The sequence below is a fragment of the Scyliorhinus torazame genome, chromosome 19 (assembly GCF_047496885.1).
Source record: "Scyliorhinus torazame isolate Kashiwa2021f chromosome 19, sScyTor2.1, whole genome shotgun sequence".
Taxonomy (NCBI): domain Eukaryota; kingdom Metazoa; phylum Chordata; class Chondrichthyes; order Carcharhiniformes; family Scyliorhinidae; genus Scyliorhinus; species Scyliorhinus torazame.
Genome location: NC_092725.1, coordinates 62867585 through 62887660, shown reverse-complemented (window position 1 = coordinate 62887660; position 20076 = coordinate 62867585). Strand labels below are relative to the sequence as shown.

Here is a 20076-nt window from a genome sequence, read left to right as displayed (position 1 = left end):
CGCCCACCGAACAAAGGTATGTACAAATCGAGAAGGAATGCCTGGGCCTTCTCACTGGCATTCTCAAGTTTCACGACTATGTCTACAGCCTGCCGACATTCATCGTCGAGATGGCCCCTGGTCCACATTATCCATAAGGACCTTAATGACATGACGCCTCGGCTGCAGCGCATCCTCCTCAAACTCAGAAGGTACGACTTTGACCTGGTCTACAGACCTGCCAAGGAGCTCATCATTGCCAATACACTCCATCACCGTGCCAAGTGAACCACTGAACGTCATCCGGCAAATTGAGTCACAGGTTGAGTCACAGGTGCAGCTGTGTGCTAGCACCCTCCCGGCATCTGATGAGAAGGTGATTCGTATCCCTGAGGAGACAGCCAAAGACCCCCTCTTGCAGCGTGTTATGCAACACCCAGCCAATGGCTGGCAAAAAGGGCAGTGCCCTGAATTTTTTAATGTAAAGGACAAGCTGACGATGGTTGATGGTATCCTCCTCAAACTGGACCGGATTGTAATTCCACACAGTCTCCAGAGCTTGGTGCTCCGTCAAATCCATGAGGGCCACCTGGGTGTGGAAAAGTGCAGACGCAGAGCCAGGCAGGCTGTCTACTGGTCCGGGATCAGCCAGGACATCCCGAACATGGTCCTTAACTGTGCAACCTGTCAACGCTTCCAGCCAGCGCAGAGTAAGGAGACACTTCAGCAGCATGAAATCGAAACCTCTCCATGGTCCAAGGTCGGCATCGACCTCTTTCATGCAAATGGTCATGGTTACGTGTTAATCATTGATTACTTTTCCAATTACGCTGAAGTCGTGAAGCTCTCAGACCTCACATCTCGGACCTTCATCAAGGCCTGTAAGGAGACGTTCTCCAGGCATGGCATCCCACTCACTGTCATGAGTGACAATGGCCCGTGCTTCAGCAGCCATGAATGGTCTCCTTTTGCCCAGTCGTATCAGTTCAAACACATCACTTCGAGCCCACACTATCCGCAGTCAAACGGGAAAGTTGAGAAAGGGGTGTACATCGTGAATCAGCTCATCTGCAAGGCAGCGGATTCTGCGTCTGACATTCACCTTGCACTGCTTGCGTACCTCACTGTCCACTGGCATGTCACCGGCTCAATTCCTGATGAACAGGGACCTGCGAACGACACTTCCAGCCATACAGGTGCCCAACCTGGATCGCCTCCCGGTGCTGCAGAGGTTCAGCAACTCCGAGAGCGGCAAAAACAGGGCTATGATGCTCATGCCACCGATTTGCCCCATCAGACACTGTTCAGGTCAAGGTCCCTGATGGAGGCTGGTCAGCTCCAGCTGTCGTTGTTCGACAGGCTGCTCCCCGTTCGTATGTTGTGCGTCTGGCTGATGGTTCTGTTGTGCGACGAAACAGACGGGCACTGCGCAAGGTTGCCTGCCCGCAACCACATTCTTCTCCGTTTCCTTCTGTTGTTTTGCCACCTCCTGATACCTCGACTCATGAGGCCACCAGTCAGGCTTCAATCCCGCCCATCAAGGTGCTGTCGTCCCCACCACCACCTCTCTGGCGGTCGACCAGGATCAGACGCAAGCCACAGAGACTGAACTTATGAACATTTGTTCTGTTTGCTATGTTCTCGCATTAGACAGCGGTTTTCACATGTACATATGTTCACATCCACTCCATGTATATATGTTAATATTGGCCTGTTCACACATGTAATCCAAACACAAAAAAAGGGGAGATGTCATGATATGCAGACACACACATAATGATATACAGACAAGCAGCTAATGGACACAGAGAACAGGACATGACCAATAAGCAGGCAGGACACTCAGGGGTGGGATCTGACTATAAAAGACACGAGGCACTCACACTCCGCCTCTTTCCACTGATGAACATCTAGAGAGTCAATCAAGGGTGTTGTTACAATCTCACACCTCCAGGACGTGGCTAAGAGCTAGTCTGGTTCAGTCAGAGTAACCACGCCTAAGTTAGCAGAGAGTCAAACTCACAGAGAACTGTGCTAACTGTGCTATTAGTTCGATAAACCTGATTGAACTAACGTCAAGGTCTGGAGTATCTTTCTGATCTAAGCTGCATCCAGCTGCAGCCAGTGTTAGACCAGTGTACCTAACACGACAGACAGCGGAGGTTTGCGACAGCCCCCCCCCCCCCTCAGGGTGTCAAATGGTCAGGGGGGGGGTGGCGGGGCTTGAGGGTGGGCAGCAAAGTCAAGCCCAAAATCCAGGTAGAATTTCTGGAGAAGGAGCGCCGAAAGTTTAATATTTGTTTTGCCTGTCACTTGGCTGGCTGTGGCACGGGTGACAGGTGCACACCAGGAAGCCTTTATCACATCATCTCATAGCAACACCCCACAAACCAGCTTAGCAACCGGGACACACGGTGCTGGCGACCATCCAACTTCACAGCATCACCCAACGCAACCAGCCCGCCCCCTCTCCCTCACTTTCTTGTGTGTGTGTTTTTAAAGTTGTCGAGTATCTCTCTCTCTCTCGCCCCCTTCTTCCCTTTCTCTCGGTGATAAAGAAGAGGAGGAGGGGGGAATGGCTGCCAGGCTCACCGGTTTGCTCCTCATCGCGCTCTTTGGCTGCCCGGTGTCCTGCGACCACAAGAGGGAATTCCCCGAGCTGCCGGCCCACCGACTCGAGTTCTTCCAGCAGCTGGCAACCTTCAGCGGCGCCTCCAGGTACAAGCGAGATGCCCCCCACAGTCGCAGTGCCCGCCAGGGGGACTTGCCGTCCTCCTGTGGCGGCGCCGCCTCCGACCGGGCCAAACTGAACAAAAATACCCACAAGGTGAGCCTGTTGTTTATTAACCGTTCAAAAGCAATCGACAGACACTTGGAGGAGTTAGTTTCCCCCCAGGGAAAACGTTTCACTTTTAACACCTTTCTGGTTTTAATTCCCCATCCCGTAATTTTTTTAATAAAATAAATATAAAGTGTGGCCACTTGGGAGTTTATAACCAGAAAGTGCCGTCATTATTCAAGTTGGAACTCTCAGATTTCAAATCACAGTCGCTTCGGAATGACTCTCGCCCAATTTTGACTTGCACGCACTGCCTATTTGGACGCTTCGGGGCGATATTCCGAACAGCTGTTGCCCGAAACGGCTCTCCTTTGGTTTACCCTCAGCCTTGCTCATGAATCTCACCCTTGCCCTGCTCCAACCGTCTCAGCTGCCGAGCACTCAGTCAAAGCTCATCCCAGTTCAAAGGGACTGGACTTGCTTGCTCAGTGCCAAGCGGTATATCCTCACCACACACACACACATGTCCAGCACTTCCAGCCCATGTACACCCCTGTGAATACTGTGCAGTCAGAAGTGGAAGAGCTCTGAGAATTAAAAATACTTATTATTTATGAACAGAGGTGCCCATCAGGTGAAATTCCATGGTTGGCAAACTTAAATCTTACAGGCAAACGGTTGCATTTGAAATGATTAGATAGACATAGCAAAGTAAATGATGAAATAGGAAAATAAATAAAATGAAATAGAAATGATTAGATAGTCTAAGGATTGGATATTGAGGGACATGGGAGTCAAGGCAAATGCAAAGTTGTGATCGAGAATGTAATTGAATTGCAAAACCAACTTGAACTGGAAAGCCTACTTCGGTCCTGTCTCTCTGGATGAGTATTTTAAATGTTTTTGAGGGACATTTTGCCCTCAGTAATGCATAAAATCTAGGATTTTTTTCTCTGTCTCTGTACTCAGTTTGCTTGAGTTTTTGTTTTGGATGTGAGATGTAGGCCAAGAGGACAGATCGAGTATCCTTTCTCGAAACCCTCAAGGCATGTTGCATTTTGGTATTCAGATCGTTTTGGTTTTCGGGTAACTCATATAATCTTACAATAACCTACGTTTAGGCTAACTATAGTCTAAAGTAAATACAATGTCTGGAAAAGTAAGATTATCACTGATTAATGAATACAGGGTATCTGAAAAAGTTTAATTTTGACATGTTCACCACGAAAATCCCAATCCATAGAATCCTTCCAGTATTGAAGGAGATCATTCAGCCCACTGAGTCTGCACCGACTCACCCACCTAGGCTCACTTCCCCACCCTATCCTCGTAACCCCACCTGACGTTTGGATGCTTAGGGGCAATTTTAGCATGGCCAATTCACCTGACCTGCACATCTTTGGATGGTGGGAGGAAACCGGAGCACCCAGAGAAAACCCACGCAGACACGGGGAGAACATGCAAACTCCACATAGACCCAAGGCTGGAATTGAACCCGAGTCCCTGGCGCTGTGAGGCAGTAGTGCTAACCACTGTGCCATCGTGCCACCCATCACAGACAAACAACTAAACTCCCTGTGCTAAAAGTTGATGAGATTCAAATTGGGCATGGCTTTTGAATATGTTCAGTTTTCAGATTTGCGGATGAACGATACTCCACTTGTACTGTGAATATTGAATTATGTGGCGTGGTTGGTAGTGTTACCTCAGTTGTTTTGCACACAACTTTTAAAAAAAGGTTCACTTTATTAAGTGTGTTATGGTGCATTGCAGGAAACAGTTTAAAAGTGATTTTCATTGCAGGTGTTAGCTTTGCATGATAAAATGGTCAGCTGAGTAACTTTGAGTTCCTCCATCTGCATTGTGGAAGTAAGCAGTTTAAGTAATTAATTCTGATGGGCTGTCAGGAGTGGGTAAGAGTGATTGCCATTGACAAACAGGATAATTCTACTGATTATCACGATAGAACAGACACTGGTGTTCTAGGGATTAACAACGGGCGTTTGGGTGGTGAATGGCCGAAAGGATGTTGGTCTTTTTTTGAACCAATGTCATGAAAGAAAAGGGCTTGAAATTATATAATTGTTTTCATGATCTCGGAACATGTGCTTTATAGCCAATTAAGTACTTTTGAAGTGCTGTCACTTTTGAAGTGTAGGAAATTCAGCAGCCAAATTGAAAACAGCAAGATCCCAAAAGCCACATTTACATACAAAGTCAGATAATCTGTTTAAGATGTTGACTGATAAATTTGGCCCGGATACCAGGAAACTCCATGGTGTATTTCATATGGGTCATGGGATCTTTTGCATTCACCCATTAGCCTGGATACCAGGAAACTCCCTGCTCTACTTCAAATAGTGTCATGGAATCTTTTGCAATCACCTAAGAGAGAAAATAGTCTCATATATGATTGCATCTGGTAGATGGCACATCGGTCAGTGCAACAGGTAATAACACCCTCTTGTGGCCATTTGTGTATGTATGTATATAAACAAACCAGAATAAACCAAGTTCAGTTGGGTACATGAACTCCATGTTCACCTATCCAACACTTTGTCCTGCAAAGATACCAATGCCTGGCAACAAGGTGGGATTCCCTAGCCAAACAAATTTTAGGTTGGAGAAACTTCCAGCAGAAGAACTGAGAGTTTCTTTGCTGAGGAATAGGCTTAAAATTATGACCTTGAAATGTTGTTCGAATGCATAGGTGGTCTGGCCTTCAAAAATGGCTGAAATAAACTGATATTATTCCTTGACTGGAAAAGTATAGCCATGACCGACAGTCTTTTCCTGTTTTGTTGCGTATGTGGAGTGAATGGAGATGTTTTTCACTGCTAACTATCCTGGATGATCATGATCATCTAGCAGTTAATTAGGGAAAAGGGTGATATTTTTGACAGACGCCTGCCCAGGTCAAGAATTTGCTCGCCCCTGCTAAGCTAAAAGACACACCACTGCTCGGTCAATTTGAGCCAAGCCATTGGAGATTGCAGAAAGCAATCAGTTTGGAATAAGGAATCAGTTACTCAATGAGGACATTGGAGACTTTATCATGGCTTTGAAAAAGCATTGTCATTTTGGAAAATTTAAAGAGCGAGCATTGCAGGACTGGTTTGGGGTGCTGTTTAGAAAGTTGGTGCATTTGCAGTAAGTTGCTGAAATGGCAAAGGTACCTTTCGGCATAGCTTGTCAAACAGAATTGACCTTGGCACAGCATGAGGAAAGTTAGGATTTAACCATCGCCAGTGATCTGCTGAAGTGAGCTGTGGCTAAGTATTTAGGAAGCCCCTACAATGGCAATTAATATTAGATATATAGCCAAGTCCTGTTTCTGGTGCTCTGGCCAACATTGGACACTATTATCCATTGCTGAAGGCAGGGTGCGACAGCTTCAAGAAGGGTCATCTTGCCAAGGCATGTGAAGAGAATATAAATGGAGAAAACATTGGCTGTAGGAAACAACTATCACGTCATTTGGTTGAACAGCAGAAGGTTAATGGGGGGGTCGGTTGACACACACATGACCAGTTGAAATTTACAGGGCATCGTTGTCCAATCAGCATTGGATGGAGCTCTGATAAACATGGGGATCGACACAGGTATGTCAGTTAGTGTGGTTCCTGTATCACTGTACCATCAGTCAACGTCAACTGGACAAATCACGCATAGAATTACAAAGTTATGGAGGAGAGTAAATTTCCGTTGGAGGAAGTGTGCCCGTTTCAGTCACCTGCAAGGAGCAATTTGTGAAACTGTCTCATCATTGTGGAGAAGGGTGAAAAATCAGCCTGTAAGGAAGAAACTGGTTAGCAGCATTTACATTAGAATGAGCTTTTTCGCATAGAAGCAAAATTCACAATGAAAGACGACATGATCGCCAAGTACCCTCAGGTATAGCGAAACCGGCAAAGCAGTTCACGGATATAAGGCCAACATACGATTTCAGAAGAAAGCAAAGACAAGTTTGCTGCAGGCCTTATCCAGTGCCCTATGCTCTTAAAACAGCAACTGCAAAGGCATACTGGTAGGACCAAAGTTACATGATCGTGTCAGAATATGTGACGATTATAAGACCCCATTAAATCAGATGCTGGAATGTAATGCACTTTTCCAAATGTGGAGCATCTATTCACGATATTGACAGGAGACCAGATTTTTTTCAATATCGGAGCCCAGAGATACTCTGAGGGTGTGCTGCATTTCTTAATGCCTGAATCTCAACCCTTGGTAGGGTAAACCCATCTTTGTCTACCCTGTGACCCAAAAATGCCACATATTGAAGCATTTCACATTTATTCCTTTGCCCAAATCCATGCTTTCCAAAAGGTAAAAGTACCTTTTTCAGCCTGTCAGCATTGGTCTAACTGGAACGCAAATAAGTATGTTATCATAATATCACACCAATCTCTAAAGTCCATGCAAAATTCGGTTCATCAGGCTTTGGACAATTCTGGCAGTTGAAGAAATACTAAATGGAAGCCGATGAAACTAAAATAAACCCATGTGCTTATTAGGAGTCAAATATGACTTTGACTCATTAGGCATCTGTTGGACCTAACTTAGAAAAATATTCAATTTAGAATTCGGCCTTTTTTGTGTGTTAGAATGAATTTTTAATTGGTTATGTGGCCAGCCAGGGTTGTAATTCTTCACGGTTGTGATGTAATCTTCATGATCAATGTTGGGGCTGAGTTTGACAGAGTCTGGCGAGAAGCCACCTTTGGTGGCCAGGGTTTGAAAAGGACATAGAAGACACAGTGAAATAGTGCGGAGTTTGTCAAACAATAGATAATAAGCCACCATGCAAATGGCCAGCTAAAGTATGGCAGAGACTACACGTTGCCCTTCATATTCTGAAAAATCAACTATTTATTGCGAAAGCCTTCAAAATGGGTTGAGGGATTTCCAATGAATCGAACAAGAACATTCAAGATTCTAGATATTTTGCATAGTTTTTTTGCTGTTTGAGTTCCCACGGCAGCACAAGTGGCTTCACAGCGCCAGGGTCCCAGGCTCTATTCCCCGCTGTGTCACTGTCTGTGCAGAGTCTGCATGTTCTCCCTGTGTCTGGGTGGGTTTCCTCCAGGTACTCCGGTTTCCTCCTACAGTCCAAAGACGTGCAGGTTAGGTGGATTGGCCACGCTAAATTGCCCTTAGTGTCCAAAACGGTTAGGAGGGGTTATTGGGTTATGGGGATGGAAGTGAGGGCTTAAGTGGATCGGTGCAGATTCGATGGGCCGAATGGCCTCCTTCTGCAGTATATGTTCTATGTCTTCCCGAAGAAAACTGTCTGATTACGGCCTCACAAATTTTTAAAATTTATGAGAATGAACAGGGTAAAACACACAAGTCTTACCATATCATCTTGCTTCAAATGGAGCTTCAGAGCAAATTGCTAAATGTGCTCTTACAAAGAGAATGCTCGATACAAATTGGAAGAAATGTCAGTTGTCATTGAGTCGCAAACTGGCAATATTTTTGCTTATTCATTGACACACACCCCACAATACTACCAGCAGGACACCAGCTGAATTTTGGTTTATTGCATTACTGAAGCTATATTTAGCACAGCCAGGAATAGAACAAAAATGTGAGTAGAAAGAGTGTTATGATGGGAGCAGAGTGAGAGAAAGAAGTCTGAAGTTGAACCAGAAGGTCAATATGAAAGAGAATCATCATACGGCTATCAGGAAGAGTAGTGAAAATATGTAGTCCAAGATGTTTGGTAGTGGAAAGATTAGGTTTGTACATCTAGTTCATGTTTACTTTTAGAGGATCACTAAGAGAAAGGAAGTTGGAACAAATCAAATGAGTCTGATGCATTGGATAGTTGTGATCTGAGTAGAGTACCAATAATCACTCCAACGCAAGCTGTGCCTGACACCAATTCAGATCCGAGTCAGAGACAAACAGACATGTTTTATGAAGTAGAAATTAAATAGAAGTCCAGGGTCAAAATCAGGCTCCGATATGTCAAGGTCCTTTCTCAAGTTCTGAAAGTGTCCATCTTGGGAAAGGTGGCTTTATAAATAAATGAAAAAACAATTTATAAAAGCTGTATGAAATTTTAACTTTGTGTAACATTTTCATTAAGGAGAGAGGAACAAAATAGCACCCTCTTGTGGCCATTGGTGTATGCATGTATATAAGTAAATCAGAATAAACCAGTTTCAGTTGTTACTTACACTTCATGTGTGCATATTAGTGTTTCTATCCTGCAAAGATGTCATAGCAGTACTCCCTTCCACTGCACTGAATTGCCAGTTTAGATTATGTGCTCATGTTTATGGAGTGGGACCTGAACCAACGATCTGCGGATAGTGGCAAGAGTGTGAACACTGGGCCAAGGCACTATAAGATTGTTTGGTGTATGTACTGCTGTCTTGTCAATGAAGTCTTAAGTCTACTTGTCATATGGATGATAATGGTATAGTGTAGGTTAGATGGCTTTTGTTTCGGTGCAACATCGTGGGCCGAAGGGCCTGTACTGCGCTGTATTGTTCTATGTTCTATGAATGTTGGATTAAATATGAAACGTCTCCGAATATGTTATGATATTACTGCCTTCACTGATTTAAATAGAAAAAGTCAGTATAATCAGCCGTGCACCATCATAGTGTTTAGGTCATGGTTGTATAGCGTGTCACACATAGGCGCCTTCTCGTTACAAGGCAGTCAAGAAACTTGCACTGTAAACCATGAGTGAAGGTGCTTTTCCGCATGCTCCTTCTGTAGTTTGAGTCACCCTGTGAGTTTACATTGCTAAAAGCAGCTCTCTTCTGATAGAGTCATAGCCCATGTTGTCCTGACCAAGACAGAGAGTCAATTTTAGTATTGTAAACATGGGGAGTTCATGCACATGTGGTTCATAAGATCTAGGAGCAGAGTTAGGCCATTTGGGTCATTAAGTCTGGCTGATCACGTCTGATCTCATCCTGACCTTAAGTCTACCATCCTGTCCATTCCCCATAACCATTCAACGCATTACCAACTAAAAATCTGTTTAACTCTCCTTAAATTTACTCATTGTCCCAGCATCCACCGCACTCTGGGGTAGCGAATTACACAGATTCACAACTCTTTGGGAGAAGTGGTTTCTCCTCAACCCGGTTTCAAATATGCTACCTCTTATCCTAAGTCTATGACCTCTCATTTTAGAATGCCCACAAGAGGAAGCATCTACTCCACGTCTATGTTATCCATTCCTTTTATCATCTTCTATACCACAATTAGATCTCCCCTCATTCTTCTAAACTCTAGGGAGTATAGGCCTAAACTGTTAAATCTCTCTTAATATGGCAAAGCCCTCATCTCTGGAATCAACCTAGTGAACCTCCTCTGAACTGCCTCCAATGCCACACCTTTACTCAAATAAGGGGACCAAAACTGTGCACAATACTCCAGGTGTGGGCTCATCAATGCCTAGTTGCAACATTTCTTAACTTTATATTCTATATACTTAGCGATAAATGCCACCATTCTATTCACTTTGTGTATCTGCATGCTAGTTTTCTGTGACTCATGAACGACGACCCCCAGATCCCACTGCATGCTGAATAGCCAAATATAAGTGAATCTGAACAGGATTGAATTGAATTTTTCAATGTAATCCAAGCCTATTGAGGCATCAGATATTTCAATGAAATGCCGGTCTGTGTAATTAACAACAATCTGATATAGATGACTCATGGTACCATTTTATTCTGGTTTTAATGACCTTAAAAAATGGATGGCAGATGCTGCACTTGACGGATTGTTTTTTTAAACTAAAATTCCACTGTAGCATGTATTTTGAACTGCATTGGTATTGGATTATTTAAGAGTCCTTCCTGTTTATTTCCTTGCCTCCCATTTCTTTTATTTTATTATTTTGTCCCGTGGACTCATAATCGGGATGTGCCTTGAAGCAAAAGACTCCAAGTTGAAACAGCCTGCTTGCCAGGACACTGTTCCCAGGTTTTGTTTTGGAAAGGAGACAGCAGACGCCATGGCACCGAGTGGATCGTAGGAACCAGGTTTGGAGGGCGTTGGATCAATTGGTTAACTGGAAACCGGTGGGTTGGCCAGGGACAGTGTTCTGTCTGACAATGGTCAACGATTGGTTCCTGTGTGATGCTTTCTGAAAGAACTGGACAGAAATGTTAAGACCTTGGAAGTGAAAAGAACTATCTCTCTCTACACCTGAAATGATGCTGAGTTTGCAGAGAAAGTAGACAACCTTTCCAGAGAAAGCCATCTCAAACCTAGAAAGAAGAAGTACCAAATGGAAGCCTGAACTTCAGAAAGACATTGACTAGAAGTCATCTCTCTCCTTTAATTTTTATGGATATTTTCTTTCTCTTTCATCCACCCTTTCCCCTTTGTGTTGTTTGTCTGTGTGTGCGTGTATGTAGAGAGTGGGGTGAGTTAGGAAGGGGGAGATTGTGGGGAAAAGGGTAGTAGATGGTCAGTTACATTTTCCGACGGTTAATTATAACACTGTACATAATAAAAAGGTTTCTTGTATTTTGGTTACAAACCTGGTGACTGTAGTTTATTGGGCTCAACCAAGGACCTCGGTCAGGTATTTTAAATAAATCTAATTTCACCTGTGTTGCAACTCTAGGTCAAGTGGAGCTGGAATTGACTGCGCACTAACCCAGGGTGTCGTGACAATTCAAATACACTACATATTATGGTGAATCATAACTTTTACATGGCTACAGCATGTTTGTAGGGCACGTGTGAGATAAGTCAGCCAGAGCAAAGATCACAATTCTTTCAGTATGTATGAGCCCTGAACATACATTTAACCATTTAAAAGCATTCCTCCAGAATTCAGGGGTTTTGGACGCTGTGATGACTTAGAAAACAAAGCTCAGTCCAGTTTTTAAAGCCATCTGAAACCCAGGATTATGATACAGCTTTTTAATACAAACGTGTTCAAGCCAGCTGATGTTTCAAACATGCACACCTTTCAATTAACATTTTCAAATATTTGTTTTATGCCCCTTATATGTTTTGGTAGCACTGCACATTTTGAATGATTGCAGGATGGTTCTTCTGATGTGAACATTCAAACAGTTGGAAAGAAAGGAGTTGTTAACTTGCTTGCCAATTTTTAGCTCAATTTTTCCCCTTTCCTGAAGCAATCATTCTGCTGGGTTACAGCTTTATAGGTCGTAATTTTCCAGACCTCCCTCATGGTTGGTGTTATTTCCCACAACAGAGACAGCACACCAGGGCCACCGGCAGGATCTTCCGGTCCTGCCGAACGCGATGGCATTTTGCATGGATTGTTCAACCAGCCAGCGAGGTTGACAGGACCAGAAGATCTCACCAGTGGGACGGGCATGAAAACCCTGCCTGCAATGTCAGTTGCCTTCTCATGCCTTGGTAAAGTGCAACTATTACATAAAGTACTGAACATATAGCACACAAACAAGGCATTTGGCCCATTGTTCTATGCTGATGCCGATGCTCCACAGCAGTCTCCTCTCGCCCCTTTTCATCTCAGTATACCCGTTGCTTGATTTTTTCATGTATTTATGTTTTCAAGGCATTTATGGTATTCTTGTAAACATGAATTCTGCACACAAACTACTCTTTGGGTAAAGAAGATTCTTCTGAACTCCTGATTGGAATATCAGTAATGTATTTAATATTGTTATGTAATTCTTGGCCATAAAGGTGAAAACAAACTTTGAGCTCGGGCAGCATGGTAGTGCAGTGGTTGGCACTGATGCCTCACAGCACCGAGGATCCGGGTTCAATCCCGGCCCTGGGTCACTGTCCATGTGGAGTTTTCACATTCTCTCCATGTCTGCATGGGTCTCACTCCCACAACCCAAACAGATGTGCAGGGTAGGTGGATTGGCCATGCTAAATTCCCCCTTAATTGGGGGAAAAAAAAGAATTGGGTACTTTTCATTTATTTAAAAAAAACAGTCATTGGGCAAATGAGTTTCTTCTGAATTCCTGATTGGAATATTAGTAATTTAATTAACATTGTTGCATAATTCTTGGCAGTAAACATGAATTTTGCACTCAAACCACTCTTTGGGTAAAGGCATTTCTTCTGAATTCCTGATTAGAATATTAGTAATTTATTTAATATTGTTACACAATTCTTGGCAGTGCCAGTGACTTTGTTTCAAATCCCCATCCAATTTTCTTGAAATGATTCATCATCCCTGCTTCCACTACCATTGTGTGTAGCAAGTTGCAAGTTATTACAGCCTGCTGTTTTTGAAACATTTTCCCCTGCAAATCCTTGCTCGAGAGCTGTATCCCCCAGTACTTGCACCTTTGCTAATGGAAACGGTTCTTCCTTGTCTACCATATTCAAACCTGTCGTAATCTTTTTTTAATAAATTTGGAGTACCCAATTCATTTTTTCCAATTAAGGGGCAATTTAGCATAATCAATCCACCTAGCCTGCACATCTTTGGGTTGTGGGGGCGAAACCCACGCAAACACGGGGAGAATGTGAAAAGTCCACACGGACAGTGACCCAGAGCTGGGATCGAATCTGGGACCTCGGCGCTGTGAGGCAGCAATGCTAACCACTGCGCCACTATGCTGCCCCAAACCTGTCATAATCTTGTACACCTCTATACAATCTCCCCTCAATCTCCTTTGCTCCCAGGAGAGAACAACGCTGGCTTCTCCGTCCTGACCTTGTAGCTAAAATTCCCCAACTCCAGGACCATTCTGGTACGTCTCCCCTGGCATTCTTCCGAAAGTGGGGTAACCAGAGTTGGATGTAATATTCTAAATCTGGGCTGAGCAGAGATTCAGCATAATGTACCCGCTTTTGTACTCGATGCATCTATCTATGAAATCCAAGATCCCAAATACTTTACTTACCAGTCTCTCAGTATGTCCTGCCCACTTCAAAGATCTAACATGCCCCCTAATGTCACTGCACACTATGTAAAACTGTGCCATTAAGTTTATATTGCTTTTCTCTCCTGCCAAAATTCATCATTGTACAAATTTGAAATCTTCTTGCTTTGGCTCAGCTACTCATAGGAGAAATTAACCGAGCAGAGAGTGGTATGGAAAGACGTTTCACACTATTATTTCAATACCACATCTCTTACAGCAATGCCATAAACAGTAGATGGTTTTACTGAAAAATAATATGCAGTGCTTTGAAAGGATTTAGATTAGCCTTTGTGTATGTGTATAATGTCAAACAATTTCCTCCATATTTGTTTATGGACACCAATGACATTCTTTGACGTCTCCATTATGCATGGTTAGCAGGTTATTTTTTTTGTCCAAAGTATGGTAAAGCTCTTAGTAACATGCAGTTCTTTCAGCATGAAATAAATGCTCAGATAATGGATTAACTATTTTAATTAGAGTGTAATCCATCTTTAGATGATTATGGAAATGTACTCAAACTTCCACCGAAAGGTAACAATAGCCTGAGTGCTCTTATGTTGCTCACTCATTATAATACCTGGTGCCACTTACTTCAAAATTCCTTAAATTTAAGAATGGAGTCAATTCTAGTGCAGGTAGCTCTCTTAATGGCCCAGCTGGTAAGGGAGCATTCGGTGTGGTACTAAGTCCAATGGATCTGAAAGTCGCAGCAGTGATTTCTCCTGTCTATGCTGACTTATCTGATCCAGCTGCAACAATAACAAAGACTTGTACTTATATAGCACTTCTAACAAACCAGGAATAAAATGATCCCCAAGTTGGCTCAAACCAAAGTTTAGCATCAAGCCATAAGGTATTTGGGCAGATGACCAAAGGCATATGTTTGAAGGAAAGAAAGAGAGGTTGAAAAGTGGAGAGGTTTAGCAAGGAGATTCCAGAGCTTGGGGCAGAGACAACTGAAGGCGCATTTGCCAATGCTGGAATTATTGGTCAATGCATAAGGGCCAGAATTAGAAGACCACAGAGATCTCGGATGATTTTAGGGCTGGAGGAGGTTAGAGAGGTTCATGGAGGGTTAAAAATGGGAGGCCAGGCAGGAGACTGGTGGAATAATCACGTCTGGAGGTAAAAAATGCATGGTGAGCGTTTCAGTAGCAGCAGTTGGGAGTTCTTCAAGTCGGCCTCTTATGGCCCATGGCTAAGAAATGGCTAAGAAAAGAGAAGCTCAAATTCGTGCCTCGTTCTCCTATTTGGAGTGTCATGTGTGGAAATTGGATAAATAAATGCTTGGCATTTACTGCACTCCATGGTGCAATAGCCTGGTATCACTCATTGTAATGCATGAAGAATGACCGTTCTTCCGATGGTTCAGCAGTGTCTCCAGTAAGTTGCTGAGCCTCACAGAATGTTTCCTGGTTCCATCCCCAGTCCCTGTTAATTTATTGATCTCAGTTCAGATATTAGGTGGATTATCAAAGTTGTCCTTGACACACTTTAAATAAAAGTGCACAGAAAAATCATGCAAGGTTTACACTCCTGAACATGTCTGAATGATAAATGTTAAAAATAAATAATTGCAGATATGAGATGAAACTCACTCCTGCCTGGGCTTTGATGCATTGAAGAACCTGCCAGCGTTCACGGTCAAGGTTTGTACGTCAAAATGGCCATCTGGTTAAGCATCTAGAGGGTGTTCGGGAACTGTAGAACTGTAACTCCATAGGGTGCATGGCAGCACAGTGGTTAGCACTGCTGCCTACGGCACTGAGGACCCGGGTTCGATCCTGGCCCCGAGTCACTGGCTGCGTGTGGTTTGCACATTCTCCCCATGTCTGCGTATATCTCACCCCCACAACCCAAAGATGTGCAGGATAGGTAGATAGGCCACGTTAAATTGCCCCTTAATTGGAAAAAAATATAATTGGGTACTCAAAAATTTTTTTTTTTTTAAGTATGAGGTCAGTGCCTTCAGAAGATGGCGTAATAAAATTGACGAAAAAAGCTTCATGGGAAGGTTATGGAGCTTGTGTGTAGCCTGTAGCCTAATTACTGTCAGTGTCTCCAAGAGACGAAGGCAAAATCCGAGGGGGAAAAAAACAAACTTCATTATTGTTCAAAACAAAGAAAATAGAGAATTGTAAATTTTAGGGTGTCTTTATAAAAAAACAAATGAGCATGCAATTCTATTAAGTGCAGGCCTGGCCTGCCAGCTGCTTAAGTTCAGCCCAGCCCCAATAGCCCATTTCAGTCCTGCTCTGCATTGTACTCCTTCAAAATTAACATAAATCCTCCTTTTGTGCAGGGTTTCCTGGTTGCTACAAATGATTGTTGGCCAGATCAGTGGACAAACATTATGCAGGTCATTCCTTTGCTAACACAGACCGAACTTGTCCGTGACAAATGGCAGAGCTGAATTAGCACACAAAAAAAAAATCTGATGCACTACAGTAAGCTGATGTCATCATTTCTTGCTAGTCATTGTATTAATTATTTGTGCAAGATTTGCTCCTCATTGGGTTTTTGCACAGAATGCCAGTCTGTCAATGCAGGCCTCCTTATTCATGTACTGCCTGTAGGCTGCCTTTCATTCCATTTCCTCGTGGAGAAAGTGGCCACCACAGATTAAGGAGAAGTACCCATTCATGTGTTCAGAATCACTGGAAATCCCCCACCCTCCATGCTGTGATGTAATCCAAGCTCTACACCTACTCTGCTGCAGTGTGGGTTGGGCATCGCAGCAAGTTTCTGAAAATGCATTTCGAGCTTATATTTTGGACCAACACTGACAGTGGGATTGAAGCTTTGTTTGCAAACAAATGGGAAAAGCCACAGAGTGCAGGGTTTCATCCAACCAGTGCAAGGCATCACAGTGAAAGGGCAGAAAATGATTTGCTTATGAATGTAACATATTCCATACAAAACATTCGGTCATCGCTTGTCACGAAGCAGCAGCCAAAGCATTACGATGATTGAAAGAAAATTTGAATTTTTGTGATTAGAATTTTGTTTAAACTGTGAAGAACCAATTAAACCCATTTTTGTTGGAGTCACAGTTGTTTATGGCAAAGTGGGAGGCCTTTCGGCCCATCAAGTCCATGCTAGCTCCCCGTGGCGCAATCCATTCACTCCCACTCCCCTACTCAATCCCCATAAACCCGCAGGTTTATTTCCTTCGAGTGTCCGATATCCTTTTGAAATCATTTGATCTTTTCCGCTTGCAGACAGTTCTGGGTCACTATCTCTCCTTACCTACAACCTATCCCTGAGCTTCTATTCTGCCCACGTCCTCTACACTCCTCTCCAACCATATAATCTGTCATATTCCTACCCCTCTTCAGCTCTGAAGAAGAGTCATACGGGCTCAAAACATTAACTCTGTTTCTCTCTCAGATTTGCAGAGTGTATCCAGCATTTTGTGTTTTTATTTCAGACCACTACCACATGTTGCATAAACATGAGTTATATCTCCATGCCTTTCTTCAAAACGGCTCTGCTACTCTCCGTTATATTTTATTCCATCTTGGAAATTTAATTAGCAAGGACCAGAATCAGAAATAACTTAATTACAACTTTTCATGAAACTAGCTCAAATTTCTCAAAATATTTCATGGTCTTACATGTTACCTGTATGACATCTTTTGTAAATAGACATTCCTCTGCCTATCTATACTTAACATTGATCATCTGCTTTCTTGGGCAATTTGATGTGTCTCATCTGCTTTCTTGGGCAATTTGATGTGTCTCATCTGCTTTCTTGGGCAATTTGATGTGTCTCTCCTCTTCTTTCCATGAAGACATGTATTTGTTACCGGTCATGATTTCAAAGATACTTGCTCCCTCTTCTGTCTCGCTCATTTTTGATACTTTTAGCTTTTTAGTGTCACTAAATCTCAGAAATGGAAATGTAGGTTGCTTTGTGGCGCATAGCTAAAATACCCTCTGATGTATCCTTTGAGTCTCTCCTCCTTGTCCTCACCCCAATGATGTTAGGAAAATGCGAAGCCATTGAGGGGGTTGTTAGCCAACACACATTTATTTCATTCCAACAGACTTTGCACAAAACTCTAACTACACATCACCTGACAGAGGCCACCTGAAGCCCCTTTACATATCAGTGTCAATTAATGGATACTTAACATAAATGAGACAACTAATTGCAATGTCTCTTAACAGTCTCCCCTTGGAGAAAATTTTTTTTTTTTTTTGGTGATAATTTTTTTTTTTAGGTGAAAACAAAATGACAAGAAACTCAAAAGCACACGCGATTTCCCCCCTTCTTTTTTTCAGTTTTTTTTTTGTTTGGATGAGAAAAAAAAAGACAGTCACAGAAACAAGCGCCCTTCATTAACAATATCCAAAAGTTCCTGTGAACTCGCCCCTCTTTTCGTTAAAGTCTGACAGTTGATAGCTCCTGTTGACCCATTTAATTTTTGTTATTTCCCCTCTGTCCAACATCTGCTTCAAACTTGCGATGTCTATCCGTAACCTCTTTTCATTGACACTTTTTGTAGAGTGCACATTTTCCCACAGGGATTTATAGTCAATGTGACAGTCAATAGGTATATTACCCAAATCCTCTAATCCCAAAATTTCTGTCAATATCTGATTTATATAAAAGGCCATATTCACCGCTTCTATAAGGCTTAACGTCTCAGCAGCCAAAGTGCTTTTTACCACTCTCCTTATTTTCTTTGTTTCCCACACAAGTGGGCAACATTTACCATTGTTCCCCAAAAGGAAAATCATAAAACCTCCTGCTCTTGAAATCCCATCACATAAATTTGTGTAAGACGCATCACTATCAACTATGAGTTTCAATGCCTAAGGTCACCTAAAACCAGGAACTTCAAAACACACTCCTGCATTTTTAGTTTGGCCAACGCTTTATTTGCTCTTATTATGTCTTCCACTTTGGGATCATTCATTTTTGTACTCAACTCTAAGACATCAAAACTCACATCCGGTCTAGTCTGTCTACCTAACCAGTTCAGTTGCCCAATTAAACTTCGCAGTTGCTCTTTTTCTATCTTTGAAACCATTGTGTCTTTTTGTGAAACTCGGCCATGACTAATTGCTATTGGGCTGATGCTGTCCAAATAAGATTGCTGACGTAAAGTTGCCCCTAACTTAGTCTGTCCAATTTCCAGTCCAATATATTTAAATGCACCGGAAGCCTGACTTCCAACACTGAATTCTTTCCTCAAACCAGAGATTACAACAGCTTCAAAATCACTAGTCCCACCCCACAAAAAATCATCGACATGCATCATAAAGATGCCAGAAATATTCCTTTATAGTGCCAGTAAAACATTGCAGGATCTGCTTTCAACTGGCAACAGCCTAACTTTAACAAAACTGACCTTACCGAAAAATACCAGACTCTAGATGCATCATTTAATCCATATACACATTTGTTCAATTTCCAGAGTACCCCTTCTGTGTTAGCTGCTTCTTTAGGAGAACGGAGAAAAATGTCTCTCTGGAGCTGATGCCCCTGCAAAAAGGCAGCTTTTATATCTATAGATTTGCATTCCCATGCCTTTGTGGCTAATAGAGCCAAGAAGATCTTTAAAATAACCTTTCCTGCTGTATGTGAATCTACCCTTAAATCCTGATCTTCTAAGTTTTCTTCAAATCTCCTTGCCACAAGCCTGGCCTTTGCCTTATAAGTTCCATCCGGAAGAACCTTTTCTGTGAAAATCCATCTGTGGGATGGAGCTCTTTGTCCCCTATCCGGTACTTCCGTGGATACCACAAATTCACTCCAACTATGCAATTCTTGCTGTTTGCATCTTTGATAACTTTTTCATCTAATTTATTTGAAGCCACCAAAATCTCACATGCATGTGGGCTTCTACTCCTATTAGCATTCGTAGTCTTACTCATGTTCCGAGATCTTGATACACTACGTCCCCTCTCCCGCCTGGTATCTCGTTCTGTACTGCTAGATCTTTCCCTTCTGCTGTGGGATATCCTTTCAATAGTTCTCAACCTTTTCCTGTGGACCTGTTCACTATCCGATGTATTATCTGAACTGGCACTGCGTTTCTGTGCCCTCCATTTTTGAACTTCCATCTCCCAATCCGTTGTCTTGACTCCTTCCCCTGAATGCTGTACATTCAACAAATGTTTATACTTTCCAGTGGCCTTCCCTGCTCTACTAATAACAGTTGCATCCTTCCATTGACTAGACCCTTCAGGCAAGTATGTCACTTTTGTACCAACTTTTGGCAGTTGCCCTTTCGGAAAAATGGCCTGTTCTAATTCATCAGAAGTGTTGTGTTCCTCTACAGAAACCCTGTCTATATCAGTTAACTGGTCCTCAGTTCTGTAACACATGCGTACCAGATGACTCTGGTTCCTCGTCATGTCTGTCTGCTCTGTCTAAATTTGTAATCTACCCATTATCCTTGATGAATGTACCCTAACAGTTTGATTACCAT

The 20076-nt window shown here is 42.8% G+C and overlaps 1 protein-coding gene across 1 annotated transcript in view; it reads left to right on the top strand.

The window, feature by feature from the left end:
- The first annotated feature begins 2415 nt into the window (after nucleotides 1–2415).
- LOC140396165 (sortilin-like) overlaps nucleotides 2416–20076 on the top strand; it is a 175135-nt gene continuing 157474 nt past the window's right edge. The window contains exon 1 of the mRNA XM_072484416.1: nucleotides 2416–2806. Within this exon, the coding sequence (XP_072340517.1) occupies nucleotides 2555–2806 (252 nt within the window). The 5' untranslated portion in view covers nucleotides 2416–2554. The remainder of the gene's footprint in view (nucleotides 2807–20076) is intronic.